General features: G+C 35.0%; 1 protein-coding gene across 2 annotated transcripts in view; it reads right to left on the bottom strand.

The window, feature by feature from the left end:
- The window catches only part of LOC145772251 (inactive dipeptidyl peptidase 10-like), a 42446-nt gene extending 26303 nt beyond the window's left edge, over positions 1 to 16143 (bottom strand). The window contains exons 1-2 of one of the 2 annotated variants that reach the window (XM_082584122.1): positions 15948 to 16143; positions 1392 to 1506 (exon numbers count right to left, since the gene is read on the bottom strand). In XM_082584122.1, the coding sequence (XP_082440248.1) occupies positions 1392 to 1506; positions 15948 to 15974 (142 nt within the window). In that variant the 5' untranslated portion in view covers positions 15975 to 16143. Of the gene's footprint in view, positions 1 to 1391; positions 1507 to 11017; positions 11093 to 15947 lie in introns of those variants that run through there. The other variant, XM_082584113.1, reaches the window with a different exon arrangement.
- Positions 16144 to 16583: the final 440 nt, after the last annotated feature.

Genomic DNA, 16583 nt, shown 5'->3' with positions numbered 1-16583 from the left:
ACAAGGCTTGCGTGGATTATGACAAAGAAACATTTTATTTGCTTTTCCTTACAAAATAACTTTCGTTTTGATGTGGCTGGTCTAAACATTTTGCAAAGCTTGTTTTGGAGGTAAAGCTTAACTGTTTGTATTAATTAAATGGTTGAAATTAGTACAATTCCAACACTTAAAGTACGGTATCACTTAAATACTGCATTTTACACAAAATACCGTGTTACCAGAACTTAGTACAACTATAGTATTTTCCAAGCCGTTCGTATTTTATTTACTAACTTCCCTGTCGTAAACTATATCTTGCTCTTTTGGTCAATGCGGATATTTTTCAGTTGTCAGCGTTACAAAATTCGAATTTTTAATCTAAAAATTAATCCAATTCTGATAGAGAGGCTGAGAAGGTTCTTTTTTAGACACTTGACTCTTGTCAAGTCTTTGAAAAAAAGATTTACTCGTTACCCAAATAAGAAATGGTAGAGAAGACACAATATAACGCAGAAAAATGGTTCAATTCAAACATTAGAGAAAACTGCTGTAGCTTTCATTACTCAAACACAAAATAGTAGGGAATAGAAGTAAGTATTTCAAAATGAAGAGAAAACTAATTTGCACAACAAAAATGTTTAAGAACTAGTCATGGTAGAGTAGCCTATGATGCTAAATGCCGTGATATTATTGGTTATGTCTACTTATGATTTAAAAGTTAATTTCTTCGCCAAAACGAAAATTTTTGCTTCAAAGTCGAATAGTTTTCGCTAGGTAGCGAATAATATTTTATAAGAAAAGACGTGTCATGGACAGAAAAAAATGGAGAGCGACGCTATATGTTGGGGGTTACAATAACGAAAAACATTGCTGCATTTGTTTAAAGATAACTTTGAACTGTCGTCATGATGCTTGTAGAGCTCCTAACGTTTGACACAGGAGATAAAATATAAATAATCTGCTTTGAAAAGCGGAAAAGACGGTTGCGGTCGCAAATCGAGGGGCACAGTGATTTGTCTGCAACAAAACAGCTAGAATAAACTAACCGACAAAAATACTAAAAACGACTTACGTTGCACAACGCATAACCTTGAATGCGCTTGAATAACAAAATTGGTTCATTCAAAGTGAAGTGTCACATATATTTTTTTTGTATAAGTCAGATTTTTCAAAGCTTAGAGCAGGTGGTTGAATGCCAAGCCAGAGAATTATAATTTTTGCTCTTCAAAATTTTCAATTACATCGTGCTTCATTTGAAGTTAGTGACAGTATAATTTTCTTAAACATGGTATAGTTGTGACCTTTTCCTAAATACAAACATACATTTTGGCTTAGTGACCCATTTGAGTTAGATACAAATAATCTAAAGTATACAGTGGCTGAATATTCATTTCAGTTACTGATAAACCTACCATTTGAAAGCAAGATGATGGCCAAGACAACACATCCGCACACCATCATGATCACCAATACAGCGATGCACATTCCCTTCCAGTTTCTTTGCTCGGGGTTGTTTCCAACAAGCTCCTAGAAATAAGCACACAGTGGAAATTCAAACTTATACTACTCAATGAACAAAAGACAGTCAGGCTAACCAATGCATTTTCCACATTACAAAGATAGTTATCAAAACATACATTAAATCAGTAGCATATTCTAGTGTAGATATATTTGCAAGTCGCAACTGCACTTCGTTACAATGCACTACCTAATCCATTTATAGTTTATTGCACAAGATACGATTGGCTACACCAAAAGTGTGTTGGTATGGTAAAAAAAGTAGCGAGTAAAAAGATGTTGTACGAGACTACACAAAATACAGAAATAAATATCTGAAAAATGCGATAACTTCACCACAGCATGACACATTAAGAACAGTGCACTTTTTGCTTATAATAGGTCAAAGTCGTTTAGTATTTTTTTTAAGTTGCACGGTGAAAAATGGAAACTTTTTGTTTATTTCTACACTGCTGCTAAAATTTAAGTAGATTTATTCAGAAGTTGGCTGTTGTGAAAAACCGTTATATTTGTCTCACAAGTCTACCCTCTTCGCATTTAATACAAAATGAGGACTCTTTTTTTCAGCTCAAGCATTATCGAGTATGTGCGCTTCGCATCGTTCAAATAAATAAATATTTTAAAAACATGTCACAATCTGATCACAAACTAATGCCAACTCATCTCCTTTTATCTTTTACTAGACTTGTTTAAAAGACTTAAAAATAGTATTCTTTATGTATTCTGAAAATTAGTAGGTTATTAGTAAATTTTATCTTTCATGGTGTAGGCCTACCGGTGTTGTTTAGATTGAGAGCTCAGTTTAAGGATTAATAAAAGATAAAAAGTCTGTTTCCAAAAATTTGCTTTAGTTTATTCAAAAAGATAAGTCACGTACGTTTGTGACAGCCTTTGAAGATTGAGCATCATTACAAGATTTCATTTCAGAAACAGCCGTTTTCTCATCAGGTTTGTTCTTGGATGATATGTTGCCCTTTGGTCGTCGAGGTGGAACTTGGGTAAATGCAGCTGTGTTGACAATAGGGCGACTAGCTATCAACATGCTGCAGCCTGTGTTGCGTTGCTGAGTTGAACGCTATCGAGATATGAATTTACCTATTTTGATATCTAAAAGTTTGAGTGTTCCTTAAGATTCTTATCCTTTTTAGCAGTAGCCTAGTTGCAACTATAATCTGATGAACGTAAAAGCAGAAACCTCTGAGCTATTATTTTATTAACGTTGGACTCGAAAAAGAACTAAATCCACTTGTGCCGGAAAAATCCGCTAAATTTGATTTTATTGATTTAGAAATTGTGCAAGAGAAATTCCGAGAGAAAATCATGAAACGATTGAAATTCATAATCATTACAAACCTCATTCGAAAAAGGTTCAAGTTTTTTGAAAATGAAATTGAAATCTTTCTCAAATTAATAAACTTAAAGCTGCAAAAAATCAAAACTGAAAAACTAAACGAAATCTTTAAATGGAACATGTAAACTTTCTGTTACTTCACTCAGAACTTAAACTCCAGGAAAAGAAACAACTGAGTGTGCATATTTGTTTTTTATAAATCATAATAGCTTGTTTATAATTTTGTTTTGTTTACACATTTAGTGGTCTACTGTAATGTAACTAACAATAACCTACTTCAATCGTAAAATTTTCCTTCCTTCGCTTTTAAACTCTTTTGATATCGCCTAATCGGAGTGTCAATGTTAAGAGTTTAATTCAGATTATAATGGAAGCAGCCTAAATCGTAACGAAAAGAATCGGAAAGTACTTCGCTCCTTTTCTATATTACATGTATATCTCCTTACACCATTATCGCAAGAAGTGATAAAGTTTCTACTGTATACCTTTTAATGTATTGCTTATCAAAGACTTTAATATTCAGAAATAATCTTTCACCAAGAGTAGTGTAATTTTCAAAACTCTTGATATAAACTGATCCCTCCATTATATATATATAATTTTTTTATCATCTTGCATTATTTATTAACAATTCCCGTGAGCCGTCAAAGTAAGTCAATGGTCTCACAGTTTGGCATGAAAGATTAACTACACCTGTGATGATTCTTGATGCGCTGTTGACGTTAACATGATATAAGTAAGTTAAGATGGTAAAAAATATGCTAAGATAATTATGCAGTCTAAAAATGTGATCTAAAAATCCACCTCATTCAATTATCCCGTCCCTAATGAGTAACGAGTAAGGTTATTGCAAGCTGCTGCCAGATAACCTACAGTAAAGGTCATATAAAAATTTTATCCCAAATTCAAACAAAGTTGAAAATAACTGTCACGTTTGTCAAAGCGTAACTTTAATGTTTTAGTGAACTTGCGATGCAAACCACTATAGGCCTGTATTTTGTTTTCATGTTGGCAAATTATATCTTGACCGGGCATGTAGCCTGCTGTAGGCTACAGTACATATGTTAGAGTTTCATTAATTTCTTGCACATCTTCACGGACCATCTGTGTATTTGTCACGGACCGCCAGTGGTCTGAGGACCACAGTTTGGGAACCCCTAACGTAGGTTACAATAAAAGATGAAACCTGATTTATTGGTGTTGTAACACAGTGACATTGCTATAAGTAATAAAAATAAGTTTTGCCTCACCATCAGCACCAAGCTGAACTATCAGTAGTACAAAAAGTAGGAATAATAAAAATATTGATTTCTATTCGTTAAATTCAGTTACTATCCATTAAAAGCCTTTGCAGCCTATTTCATCTTGTTAGAATCATCAGAAGAAACTTATCGATGTAATTCGCTCTGCTTGGCTTTTTTGCTTAGTAGCCTATCGAGCACTCTAATTGTATTAATAGCATTTAATGCTCTTTCTATTCATATAGCTTACGTGTACTTTATGAATATTTCAAGCGCTTACTTGGGATGTGTTGGTGAAATTTTCAGTTTTAGTAGTTTTTTTTATAAGCAATCTATTGTGCAAACGATTCTACAACTCTGCAATTTTGTTGTTACTGCAAACCTCATCAGAAGACTCATCCGATGATGGGATCTTTGATGACGAGGACCGACAAGCAATGAAGAGCGTCAATAATAGTTGTAGACAATGAAAAAGATCTGTACAGTAGAACCATATGGATGCAGATATGAGCTTGATTGGAAAAGACAAAACAGTTTGCAAACATTGATCAACACCCAAATGAAACATGGGCTCTTGCAACCTAAAAAAACTGCAGAACGTCCAATCTAACCTAGCCACATTCAGGATCATGTTTGGGCAGTGAAGATATCTCTGCTATAACTTTTCATATCGAGGAAGACACAAACCACGATACTTTCTCAAATGTAGCAGAGTAAGTAGTGGCAAAGCTCATGCAAGTTTTTGTCGAAAAAGTAAGCTTCGATCATATGATATTGTAGACTGTGCAATATGCATGCGTAGCAGTGAAAATGAGCATCATTCTCCAATCTCCAATGTATCTTATACCTTTAGTCTAGGCTATGTTGCTCGACCAAACAGATAGCCCTAGCTTTGGTTCTCTTGCGGCAAGACTCATATCAATCGAAAACAATTTATTCCATATGCAGTCTAAGCAAGCGGTTTAAATCTAAAATCCTTATACGACACAATTTTTTGCATAAAAAAATAAACTTTTAAGCTTTTGTTGATAGCTCGAAGACATTTCGGACATATAACAAAAAGCATATTGTTGGAAAATTTAATGATGACTCGGATCGTACAAGGCAAACGAACAAAAGGACGACAAAAATGAAATATTTTGACAATATCCATTATCCAGTAAGTTATAGGAATAAAAAGTACGCCAGAAGTACTAGCAAAAACAAAAAGCAGAGCAAAATGGAAGAAGTTCATATGGTAGGCCACAGCTGCTAATCAAACATGATTGATCTGTTAAAGAAGATAGCTTGCTATTTTTTAATATATTTTTTTTAAATTAACATTCAATTTACGCAATTATATTGTTCAACAAAATCAGTAACCACAAACTTAAAGGTTTTGGATCCACAAAAATACTGTTACTGGCAGGTTTTGCAAATTATCAATATCTACAGCACTTTCGAAGAACGTCGTAGGCTATAAATGGAGTAATTTACGTCGCACTTAGTGCGAATGATGCAAAAAATAGGATGATAACAAATAGACAAGAAAGCATTATGATTATAATTATTGAAATAATTGCAGAAAAATGTCAACGCATCTTTAGGCTACATCCATTTAAGAGTAAGAAGTCATAATTATACTACGGTTAAGTATTTTGAAAGCGTGAGCAATCGTAATTTCAAATGCAGAAAAGGCCAAGCGTTAACTCATGTTACCACTGCCATCATCTCACTTATAGTTATACTACTTCGAAAAACAAAAACTTGGAAGCAACCTCGTCGTTTGGCTTAATTTTAAAATGTCGATGCATCAAAATCAGCGTGGAACGTTTTCATTTGATTTATTCTTTACATAAGTTATTAAAAACGTTGTAAAACATCTTTGAAGTTATGTCTTCAGTTGCTTCATTTTCCTTTCTCAAATTCATTGATGTTTTTGTGTTCCAATCTTATCGTTCAAATGCAAGTGATATCATCGATGCAACATCATTGCAACGAGGAATTACGAGCATTGACATGAAAAACCTATTAAATATTCATATGACATGGGAAGAAGAAAATAAATTAATTTATTCAAAACTTGAATTTGTCCTCCTGCCATCTCCCGGGATTACAAGAACGAGAACACGGTATACGAAGCAAAGCGATTATCTGTGGGAAAAATAAACTTACAGCCTAACAATGGCAATTAATTTTTTTTTTAAGATTCATGAAACTAATACGATATAGCACATTTACTGAAAAGTTTGGGAGCATTGTTAAAAGTACTTTTCAATTGGAATTCTTTCTTGAAGTAGCCTATGGTAAAATATCGGGTTTCAAATAAGTTTGTTTATGTAAGTTATAAAGTAGGCTAAATGAATTGTAGCGGTATGAAAATTATTTGGTGACTTTTGGTACTTCTAGACATGTACCCAGAAATCTAAGGTATTCACATAAACCTAAGTATTGCATGAAATGTGGGCATCGTTCGGAGGCCGTTACCCAGAAATCTAAGGTATTCACATAAACTGAAGTATTGCATGAAATGTGGGCATCGTTCGAGGGTCATTACCCAGAAATCTAAGGTATTCACATAAACCTAAGTATTGCATGAAATGTTGGCATCGATCGGGGGCAGTGGCGCCGCCAGACCTTCAACAATGGGGGGGCAAAATTTGACAGTGCAAGACAGTGGCGTAGTCAAAATTTTGAAAGGGGGGGTGTTGACAGCCGGCGGGCGAAGCCCGATGGCGTGTTTGCCGAAGGCGACACTTAGCGGCGGGGGGTCTGGGGGGCCTCCCCCAGAAATTTTTGAAAAATTACTTTCAGTTTGGTGCATTCTGAGAGCATTTTCAACAAAATTGTGGGTATGAATATTTCTGTAAAATGGTGCTGTCCGGTGGCATAGCAAAAGGATAAGATCATGTTTTCTTCGGCATTTTTCGGAAATAAAGCTTAGTCTCTATGTTTTCTTGTTGCTAATTCCAGACTGAGATATTTGAATGTTTGGTATTGGCAAAACTCGCTCTTTTAATGCAGTTTCGTTTAAAATTAGGCAAACTTTGTTTTAGAGACATAGGTTGATTGCTTTTTTTTGCGAGATTATTACAGTTTTATTATTTATCAATTTTCTCCTTGGTTGATTGAAAAAGCAATCTTATTCGGGTAAGTCACTAACTTTTATGCTCTGAAGTCAACCCAAAGTTTAGAAAATGTAACGTCATAGAGGTCATACATCTTGATGAGTGTCAAACAAAAAGCTTTGAGACAATGAAGTTACTTTAGGCTATTTCTGATATATTCAAGTTTTGTATAACGAATAGCTGTTTAGATGTTAATCTAGATCGAACAAGCGATCTCAACAGTTGAAGATGGCTTGCATCCTTGCACAGTTTGACGAGAAATTACATCATAGGCTAAAGCTTTTCTTGTAAACAATGTATATTAACATTCGTAAATTCAATTTGAAAGTTGAAACCCCCGATCCCCCTTCCCTTGGCTACGCCACTGGTGCAAGACAGTGGTATATTATTTAATTTCTCTTGTTTTCTACCAGGGCTGGAAAAAATGTTTAGCTTCCCGGGAATCTGTTTTTTAGAGAAAAAATTTCCCGCGGCTTACAATCACGATAATGAGAACCTTATATTTTATTGATCTCAGGAGCTGACGTAAACCTTAAAAATCATGTCGACATATTCTTGATGCCCCCCTTATCGAAAATTGTTCTTTGGAATACCGCTTTGAAGGAGGATTACGACTATGAACAAAAGAATAAATTTTAAACTTCATTTTGCATTGAAAAGATATGACGTAATGTCTTCCAACCTTAGCTATACATTTTTTCATTACGTAACGTCTTGTAGGAATTAATTGAAAATCAGTATGATCACTCAAAATGAAAGCAATGGGACTACGAATCCTCACTAAACCAATCAATCAATCAATGGTCTTGTTGCACCGAAGATGACAACCTTATATTTTACTGATCTCCGGAGCTGACGTAAACCTTAAGGCATAGATCTGTTGACTCAATGCAAACCCTTTGAACGTTGGGGGGGGGGGGGGCTGTCAATTCAACTTTTTTGTATCAACAGTTGTATCCCTAAAACCACTGAGGCTGCGACTACGAGATTTCTTGACTTTTCTTAATTTTTATTCACCTCTATTGAGCTGAAATTTTGAGCGAATAAAGGTTATAAATTGAAAGATATGGCATTTCTCAGCACATCCTCTGAAATATTTCATATTCTATTGTGAAACATTTTTCCACCAGCTGGATGAAAGTAATTAATTTGGCCCATGTCTCGTTAATCCTAACTGTTTCACAGCGTGAAGGGTATTGGCTGTATGTAAAATAATGTAAAAAAAAATTAATCACAACATTACAATGCACGTTATTCATTACTCTACCAAAAAATAATGTGTAAACTCACGCTACAAATTACACTCATAAGTGACCTCAACATTTCAACGTATATGGGCAGTACTAAAATTCACATAGTTTTAATTTTCGGATATGCTCAGCGTGAATACTTTTACAAAGTGAATCCCAAATTTTGAAACCGTGCCAAAATAACAGAGCTATCACTCCTAAAGCATAAGAAGAATCGACACCCCCCCCCCCAAACTGAGCAAGACTCCAGGAGCCCAACCTTCTAAGGGTTAAAAGTCATGTCGACTTATTCTTGATGCCTCCCTTATCGAAAATTGTTCTTTGTAGTAGGCTACCGCTTTGAAGGAGGATTACGAGTTACGACTATGAACAAAAGAATAAATTTTAAACTTCAATTTGTATTGGAAAATACATGACGTCATGTCTTCCAACCTTATCACATTTTTTTCATTACGTAATATTTACCACCACCAAACCACCTTTGACGATCGAATTTGTTAATTTATTATTCGGTAAAATGTTTAGATGATGTCACGTCATTACGCCGATTTGAGATATAATTTCATTCATGACGTCGTATGGATGAAAAACTTTTACAAGTTTTATACTCTGCTGAGATTAAAGAAGAAATATAAATGATAAATATTGGAGAAATTGAGTCTCCTTTACAACTTAAGAATCGAACAACTCAAAACTGCTGAAACAAAACGTTTTGTTTAAGTGAAAGAATCACTACAAGCAACCAATGCCAAAATGCGCGCGGAAGAAGTCATGGGAGTGTGAGATATCAAAAATTTAACAGGTTGTTATTTTTCTACATCAATGTGACGTTAGTTAAAACTTTAAAAAGTCTATATCTTTGCTTCTGTAGAAAATCTTTTTATCTACTGTAGGCTACAATTTAGTCATCAAGGTTTTCCATACTTTTTTAAAGAGAGAACTTTTACCCCCCTCCCCCCCTTGCAACTTGAGTTGACTTGCTTGAGGTTGGGATCTAAATATTAAAAAAAATATGTTCTAATAAAAAAAAAAATTAAAAAGATAATGCCCAAAACATTGGGGGGGCAGCTGCCCCGCCTGCCCCCCTCCTGCCGGCGCCACTGATCGGGGGTCATTACCCAGAAATCTAAGGTATTCACATAAGCCCAAGTATTGCATGAAATGTGGGAATCGTTCGGGGGCAGTTACCCAGAAATCTAAGGTATTCACATAAACTGAAGTATTGCATGAAATGTGGGCATCGTTCGAGGGTCATTACCCAGAAATCTAAGGTATTCACATAAACCTAAGTATTGCATGAAATGTGGGCATCGTTCGGGGACCGTTACCCAAAAATCTAAGGTATTCACATAAGCCCAAGCATTGCATGAAATGTGGGCATCGTTCGGGGGCAGTTACCCAGAAATCTAAGGTATTCACATAAACCCAAGTATTGCATGAAATGTGGGTATCGTTCGGGGGGTGTTACCCAGAACTTCCAGAAGTCTAAGGTATTCACATAAACTCAAAATAATACAAATTCAGAAAATAGTTGTGTTTGGAAGCGCGAAGTTCTTGGTGATACATCAACTGATTTGCAAAAGATATGGCTATGGAAATATATTCAAATGAAATAAAGATTTTTGTAAAATTTTATGAATGTTTGATATGGTCCCAACTAATGTTAGATTTGATACACCATCAATACAACTCAAAATAATTTAATAACTAGTTTTTATGCTGCTGTGCCAGTGTAAGAGACATAATGTTCTATAAACTTCACTTGCATTATTTTGCATTGAATTTGGATGTTCAGTAAGTTTAAAAACTGTAGCTGCGTAGGCTACACATTACAAATGTTGATTACAGATTGCTTCTACTGATCTACTCCACTATTCGTCATGGTTTCTTTACGAGTTTACAAGCTTCAGCATCACACTTGGAGCCTACTTGAACGAGTAAGATAAAAAACAGGTCACGTACAAAGAATTTTATAAGAATTTTATCATGTAAGCCAGGGCTACTCAACTGGCGGACCGCGGTCTCAATCCGGACCTTCTGGGTGTTGAAGGTGGATCTCGGGCTTCTGGAAGAATAACCTCATTGCCATATTTTAGGGCCTCTTCAAACAAATTTCCATTAGGGAAAAGCAATTTTTTGTGACTATCCAAGGAGCTGGGGCTTCGCCCCCAGACCCCCCAACGCTTTGCCGTCTTCTCTAATGTGCGATCCTCACTACAAAGAAACACAATACATTTTTTCCTTTTTTATTTCTTTGTGTCAGACAAAAATCCAAGTCGTGTTACATACTACCTGAAAAGTGTTTCGGTGCTCGTAGGCTACTGGTTGTTTAATTTTCGTGGTTGCATATGAAATAATCACCGGACCGCAAAAATATTCAACTTGTCAACATGGACCTTTGCTAACATTAGTTGAGTAGCCCTGATGTAAGCTATTCACTTTTACTTTGTTTTCTCCAGCAAAAAGTAGGCTTGATCCAATTTGCAGAAACATGCCATAGTAAGATTGCATACTGGCTTGTCGTAAATAAATAAACTATACCATAATAATTGCTTTCTCAGTCACGCTTACCAGTACGTTTCCTTGCATTTGCGTTGTCTTCATAACTTCAGTTGAACGTTGCCGGCAAAAATTAAGTTGTCTAGATTTGGCAGATGTGCTTGCCGCTAAGGCGTGCTCACTCATATTACGAATAATTTTCTATCTGCTGTCTTAAGCGTTAATGCATTGAATAGAGAAAAAGTGTTGCGGTTTATCTAACGACACATGAAATGTTTTCTCCTTTTCGCTTTGAGATGTTCACAGTTCCCTGTATGCACGGCCAACAATGTCAACCGTATTGCGTTAAGATCATAAAATGTAAACCACGCTTGTAGCACCACATTTTAAATCCATACATCAAAACATACCTTTATTTGTAAAAATGGTGTAAAAAAACTTTTTGTGCAAAATCTCGTCCAATGGAATGATGGATACCTGTCTAGTAGCCTATCTATTGTATTAAATTTTCGCCTTTGGTAATATGAAAGTAAAATTTGTACATTAAGATGCAAAAAAACCTAATTACTTCACCATCTCGGATAAACTTTCAGTTACAACTTTTACGTTTGTACTTTTTTCAAAGACAATGACGTTTGATGCCCCAGCAATAATCCTCCAACGTTCAATAACTATGAACTATGATCCTGATCCAGCAACTATTTTTCTACTGTATGAGCCTAAAGTCTGTGAAATCAACAGCTTGTTTGTGAAATCAGCGAGCAAAGCTATAAATCACGTTGGCTGACTAAATTAAAAGTTCTTGATCTTCTGGACAACCTTTCTAATTTCAGAAGAAAGGTCTTCAACACTGATTCTGTTGGCTTTATGTTCTTTACCCTTCCACAATTTTATTTATTTTATAATCAGTTTTCTCCTTAGAAAGCCAAAACAATAAGACTTGATCATGAGTTCATTGGTAACCCTGAAGAGGTTGAACAGCAACTCATGACCTAAAGTACAGTAGCCTACTGAACTTGCATAAGAAGCGTTTATCAAACCTTCTTTCCAACACCTTTTCTATTTATCATGCAATGGTAACAAGTCAGTCGTGTAGTTTTGAAATTCACTCGACATTTCAATGCCCAAAGGCAGACTCTTCCGCTTTCCTTGGATGTAGTCTCGGAGCTTGTCTTTACAGCTACCCAGCACATTAGGTGGACATCCATTGCTAAGTGCAGACGAGTGTATAACAGAGCATTTTGTCTTACCACATTTCTCTGCAATACTTCACATTAATAAGATCGCCTAATTTCTTCAAATGCCTCAAACAGTAGTTTAAAACAAGTAGAAAACTTTCGCCACAAATACTGATTTCATATAACCGACAGCACACTGACTCAAGTCGCACAACTTTGAAAACCAAAAACCATACTGTTGCGCAATAGACCAGCAAAGTACTTTTTCACAACGCAGTTGCAAAGCTGTGGTTGTCGGTCCCAGTGGGAAATGCCACTTTTTGTTACTTTCTGATGACAAATGTACGTCATAAACATGAAGCTTTGCCGGAGCTCTTATAATGTTAGAGCAATGTCAATTTGACAACCCTTAATAGCACGCACGGAAATATATGTTTCCCCTTGCTCCCCTAGCTACGCCACTGCCACCAATGCAAGTCAGCCGGCTATAACTAGTGTGGGGTCACAATAGACTAATTATATGGTTTATAAAAAAACGTATAACTACCTGGATACGTATGAAAAATATTGGCTACAGGTTTGATGTAATTTATAGGCTATAATAAATATGCAAAAATCACAAGCATAAATTCAAAGTGTCGGTTGCATAAATCTAAAGCAAATTTGAAAACACAAATTGCAAATTCGAAATCAGCATTACAACATTGTGTATCAGATCAAAAATCTCATGCAAAAAAAATCGTAGATCAGTGCAATCAAACTTAAAAACAATTATTAGTTTTTTAGCTTAGACCTTTATTTTCTTCAACCACTAAAACTACAACTGTGAAATCGTCACATTTAAGTTCATCTAAACATGCAGTATAATGTATTTGTCACGAAAACACATCATAAAGTTTAGTACGGTACTTGGGGCATTTTAAGTCGAAGCATTTCCAAAAAAGTGTTGAATAATTTTTCATTTGTATTTATTGCACAAGGCACAACAAACAAAATAATCAGAAAAAAACAATTTTTTAAACCCATGTCCGTTTGTAATGTCAATGACATGGAAAAGATTGAAAGATTGCAATTAACTTTGATAAAACGATTTTTCATAAGTTTACTAAGCAATGTAACTACAACTGTTACACCAAAGTCTGGTACGAATACAGGAAAAAGTTAACTGATAACTAAAGTTTGAAATCACAACCTTCACCTATGTAGCCTGCAGTGGCGTAGCCAGAAAAAAAATTTGGGGGGGGCCAAATATTTGATGAATTGAAGAGAGTAACAAAGTGTTTGATTTAAGCCATCGCCAGTTGATGTGCAGTGGCGTATCCTGGTGGGTTGAGCAAGGAAAACAATGAAAGTGGTGGGGGGTTAGAGCGTGCCGAAAGCACGCGTTTTCTAGGGGGGTCCGGGGGCATGCCCCCCCGGAAAATTTTTGAAAATTTACACTCAAATAATGGATTGTAGCGCTTTCTGGAAACACTTAAGGTAATATTTGTATGAAGTTTATTAGCAGATAAACAGCTATTAACTTATTAAAGGTAGCTCTTACACACGAACGGGCAAAAACTGCGGCTAAAATTAGAGAACACCAAAAACTCAGCTACACAAAAACACAATAACTACAGTACATAAAAACCCAACAGAGTAAACCATTCTAAAATTGCTTTCACAAATTAGTTCAAAGAAACGTAAATCGCGTAAATTTTGCGCAATTTACGATTTGCAAAATTTATTGGTGTCTATCTGTGTGTCTAAAACAAGTCCTGGGGGGTGTTAATAACCAGATGTCTTGGAAAACGTTATAAATTTCGACAAATTTTATTACATTTTCAACAAAGAGCTCAACTTCGGAATCCAAAGGTGGAAAATTTGGGGGGGGCCATGGCCCCTTTCGCCCCCCCCCTGGCTACGCCTATGGTAGCCTGTACTTTTTTCTAAAATAACATGAAAAAATGTTTCAATAAACGAAAAGTATACAGCTTTTTGGGTTGATGTTTTTCCTATTGTTAAGCATCTGATTACAGTGCAGTCAAAATCTCAGTTGGAGTAAAATCCAAATTTCGATAACACAAAACTAAGTCTACAAAATTCTTGGGGTGCATACAGCCTTTGTGTGTAAATTTAAATCTGAGGTGTTGGTAGACTTACCGTTTATTTATAGACTTAACACTGTTAATTATTATGAGAGTAATTGTTCTCATTAAGATTAGTTTTGACCGTGACTTGTAAAGTGAAATGAATCCCTGGTGCAAATCGCTGTTCGAGTGCTCATACATCCAATTTTGGTTGAGATAGCAAATGATATTTGGCGTTCGTACATTTGTCTACGAGACTGTAAAATACTGTCATAAAACTGCCATTATAGAATGACATAAAAAAAGAAATACTGTAGTAGGCTAGTGTTAAATTGTTCTTGTGCAGATATTTTTTCTGCAATTATAAGTTTTTTTTTTAAAGAGAATTAAATAAATAAAGCTTGCACGCTGAAAACATGGATGATATCCACAAATTGTTTTAGCACTTGGCTATAAGACAGGAGCTACCAGTGCTACCAAATGTCTTGACACCACGTTTTTTACAGTGATAAAGTCCTTTTATAAACTGTAAATCTTTTTTTTTTCGTTTTCTGTAACAACCCTTCAGAGACAATCAATAAATCGATGATATGTTACCATGTACAATGTTAATGGTCCATCTATAGTATCGCTTTTGTCATGTGCTTGAGGATACGATGTTTGATATCTAATTTACAACAAAATGAGCAATTATTTGAAAATTGATCCATTGTCAAGGAAAATACTTAACCAATCGTTAAAGTTTCTGCAGAGTAGCCTATGGTTAATTGCGCGTGAAGTTTAATTATCTATAACCTTGCACTCCCTTGAATGTCGCCAACTCCAGTTGAAACAGTTTCCTAAGTTAACTTGCGAAAGTGAAAAGCCATTAAACAAATTATTATCTACCGCATCGTATCTTTAACTTAATTGTCACGAATGAATTGAAATGTTTTAATATTTGTAAAAACAAAATCAGATTGGAAAAATGGTCATTAAATTCATACAATCGCAAAATACGATTTTAAATTGTTAATAAAAATTTTTCTTCTAATTTGAAGATAATAATTGCATTTATCTTCATTTACCTGAATAACGTTAAGTCTGATTCAATGATATTTTTGCACTACAACATTTATAATCTCATTCTCGTGCAGCCGTCAAACCAAACTTTTACCTACTGAATTTCATTTTGGAAACAGCAGTGTATTAAAAAAAAAGTATTCAATGTCATGAACTATACAAAATTAACAGTGATAATTCATGAAAAGCATGTGGGACCCCGTCAAAGCAAGATTGGCTGAAAACGCGTTAAATTTGGAAAGAATCCTAAAAATCCATTCCATGTCGATACAAATTAATTATGTATGGCTCGTAAATTAATTCAGTAGCTTCTTGCAGTTTTTGGTACAAACAAAGACCGAAGTTAATTGTCTCTGAACCACCACCTAGCGGTTTGGCAGCACACTTGATGTGGCCATTAGGTAGGAACATCATCTTGACTTTTATGCCAAACTTGAAAAACTATTTTATTGGTTACTTTTTTGTGAATATATTTTTTATAGTAAATGTACTGTATGGATTTTAACAACACATAAAGTTCCTATCAATGTAGAGATTTAAAAGGTTTTGTTGAATTACCCATACGAATAGATAGGTCTATGTGCTCAATGAAATTCTATATGCTTATTTTTCATCCTTGAAGGAGTATGATTTAAAGCAGTCAAGTAGCTATAATATCAATCCAATTAAATGCATAATTAAGCAACTAAATACCTCAAATTTGGCGGTTGGCTTTATCATGTTGCTGATGGTTGTGACGTCAGTTGGAGTAGCAATAATCTTTCAATGAGAGACTTCTGTGGTTAAATAGGTTCCTTCTACACATCCATCGTTTCGTTTCTCAATTATAAAACTCTGTTTTCTTACTTTTTATCACAGAAATCTTACACTGTATTTCCAATCATCTCACCGATTCCTGTGATAGTACGTATTGCATTGATGTCTCAAAGGAAAATTCCAACTACTGACAAAAGTATTTGCAGATGTTGGAACTAAAAAGTTGGACCTATTGAATGCTTAGCTCCCTTAGCAATTTCAAACAATTTTTTCAAAGTCTGAGTTCTCTGTATTTTCATGTTAATAGCTCAAGATAAAAAAAAGACTAAAAATTGTCACCATAAAGAAGATTTATTATTTAATTGATCAACATCTGAGCTGAAAAAACACGACTGATAAAACTGAATAGCCTTTCTTCATTTTTTTCAAGCTTTAGTGTCAAGATGTAATTGTTCTGCTGCTCAGCACGGTAAGGAATAAAGTAAACGTAAAATATTTTATCCAATTCATACGATGATTCGTTTTGTTTGTTTTTTCTAACTCACAGGATATGGCTAGATTAAGATATCTTAC

This window comes from Aplidium turbinatum, chromosome 1 (genome assembly GCF_918807975.1).
Source record: "Aplidium turbinatum chromosome 1, kaAplTurb1.1, whole genome shotgun sequence".
Classification (NCBI taxonomy): Eukaryota; Metazoa; Chordata; class Ascidiacea; order Aplousobranchia; family Polyclinidae; genus Aplidium; species Aplidium turbinatum.
Note: the sequence above shows the minus strand (reverse complement) of the source record. Positions and strands in the feature narration are given on the sequence as shown.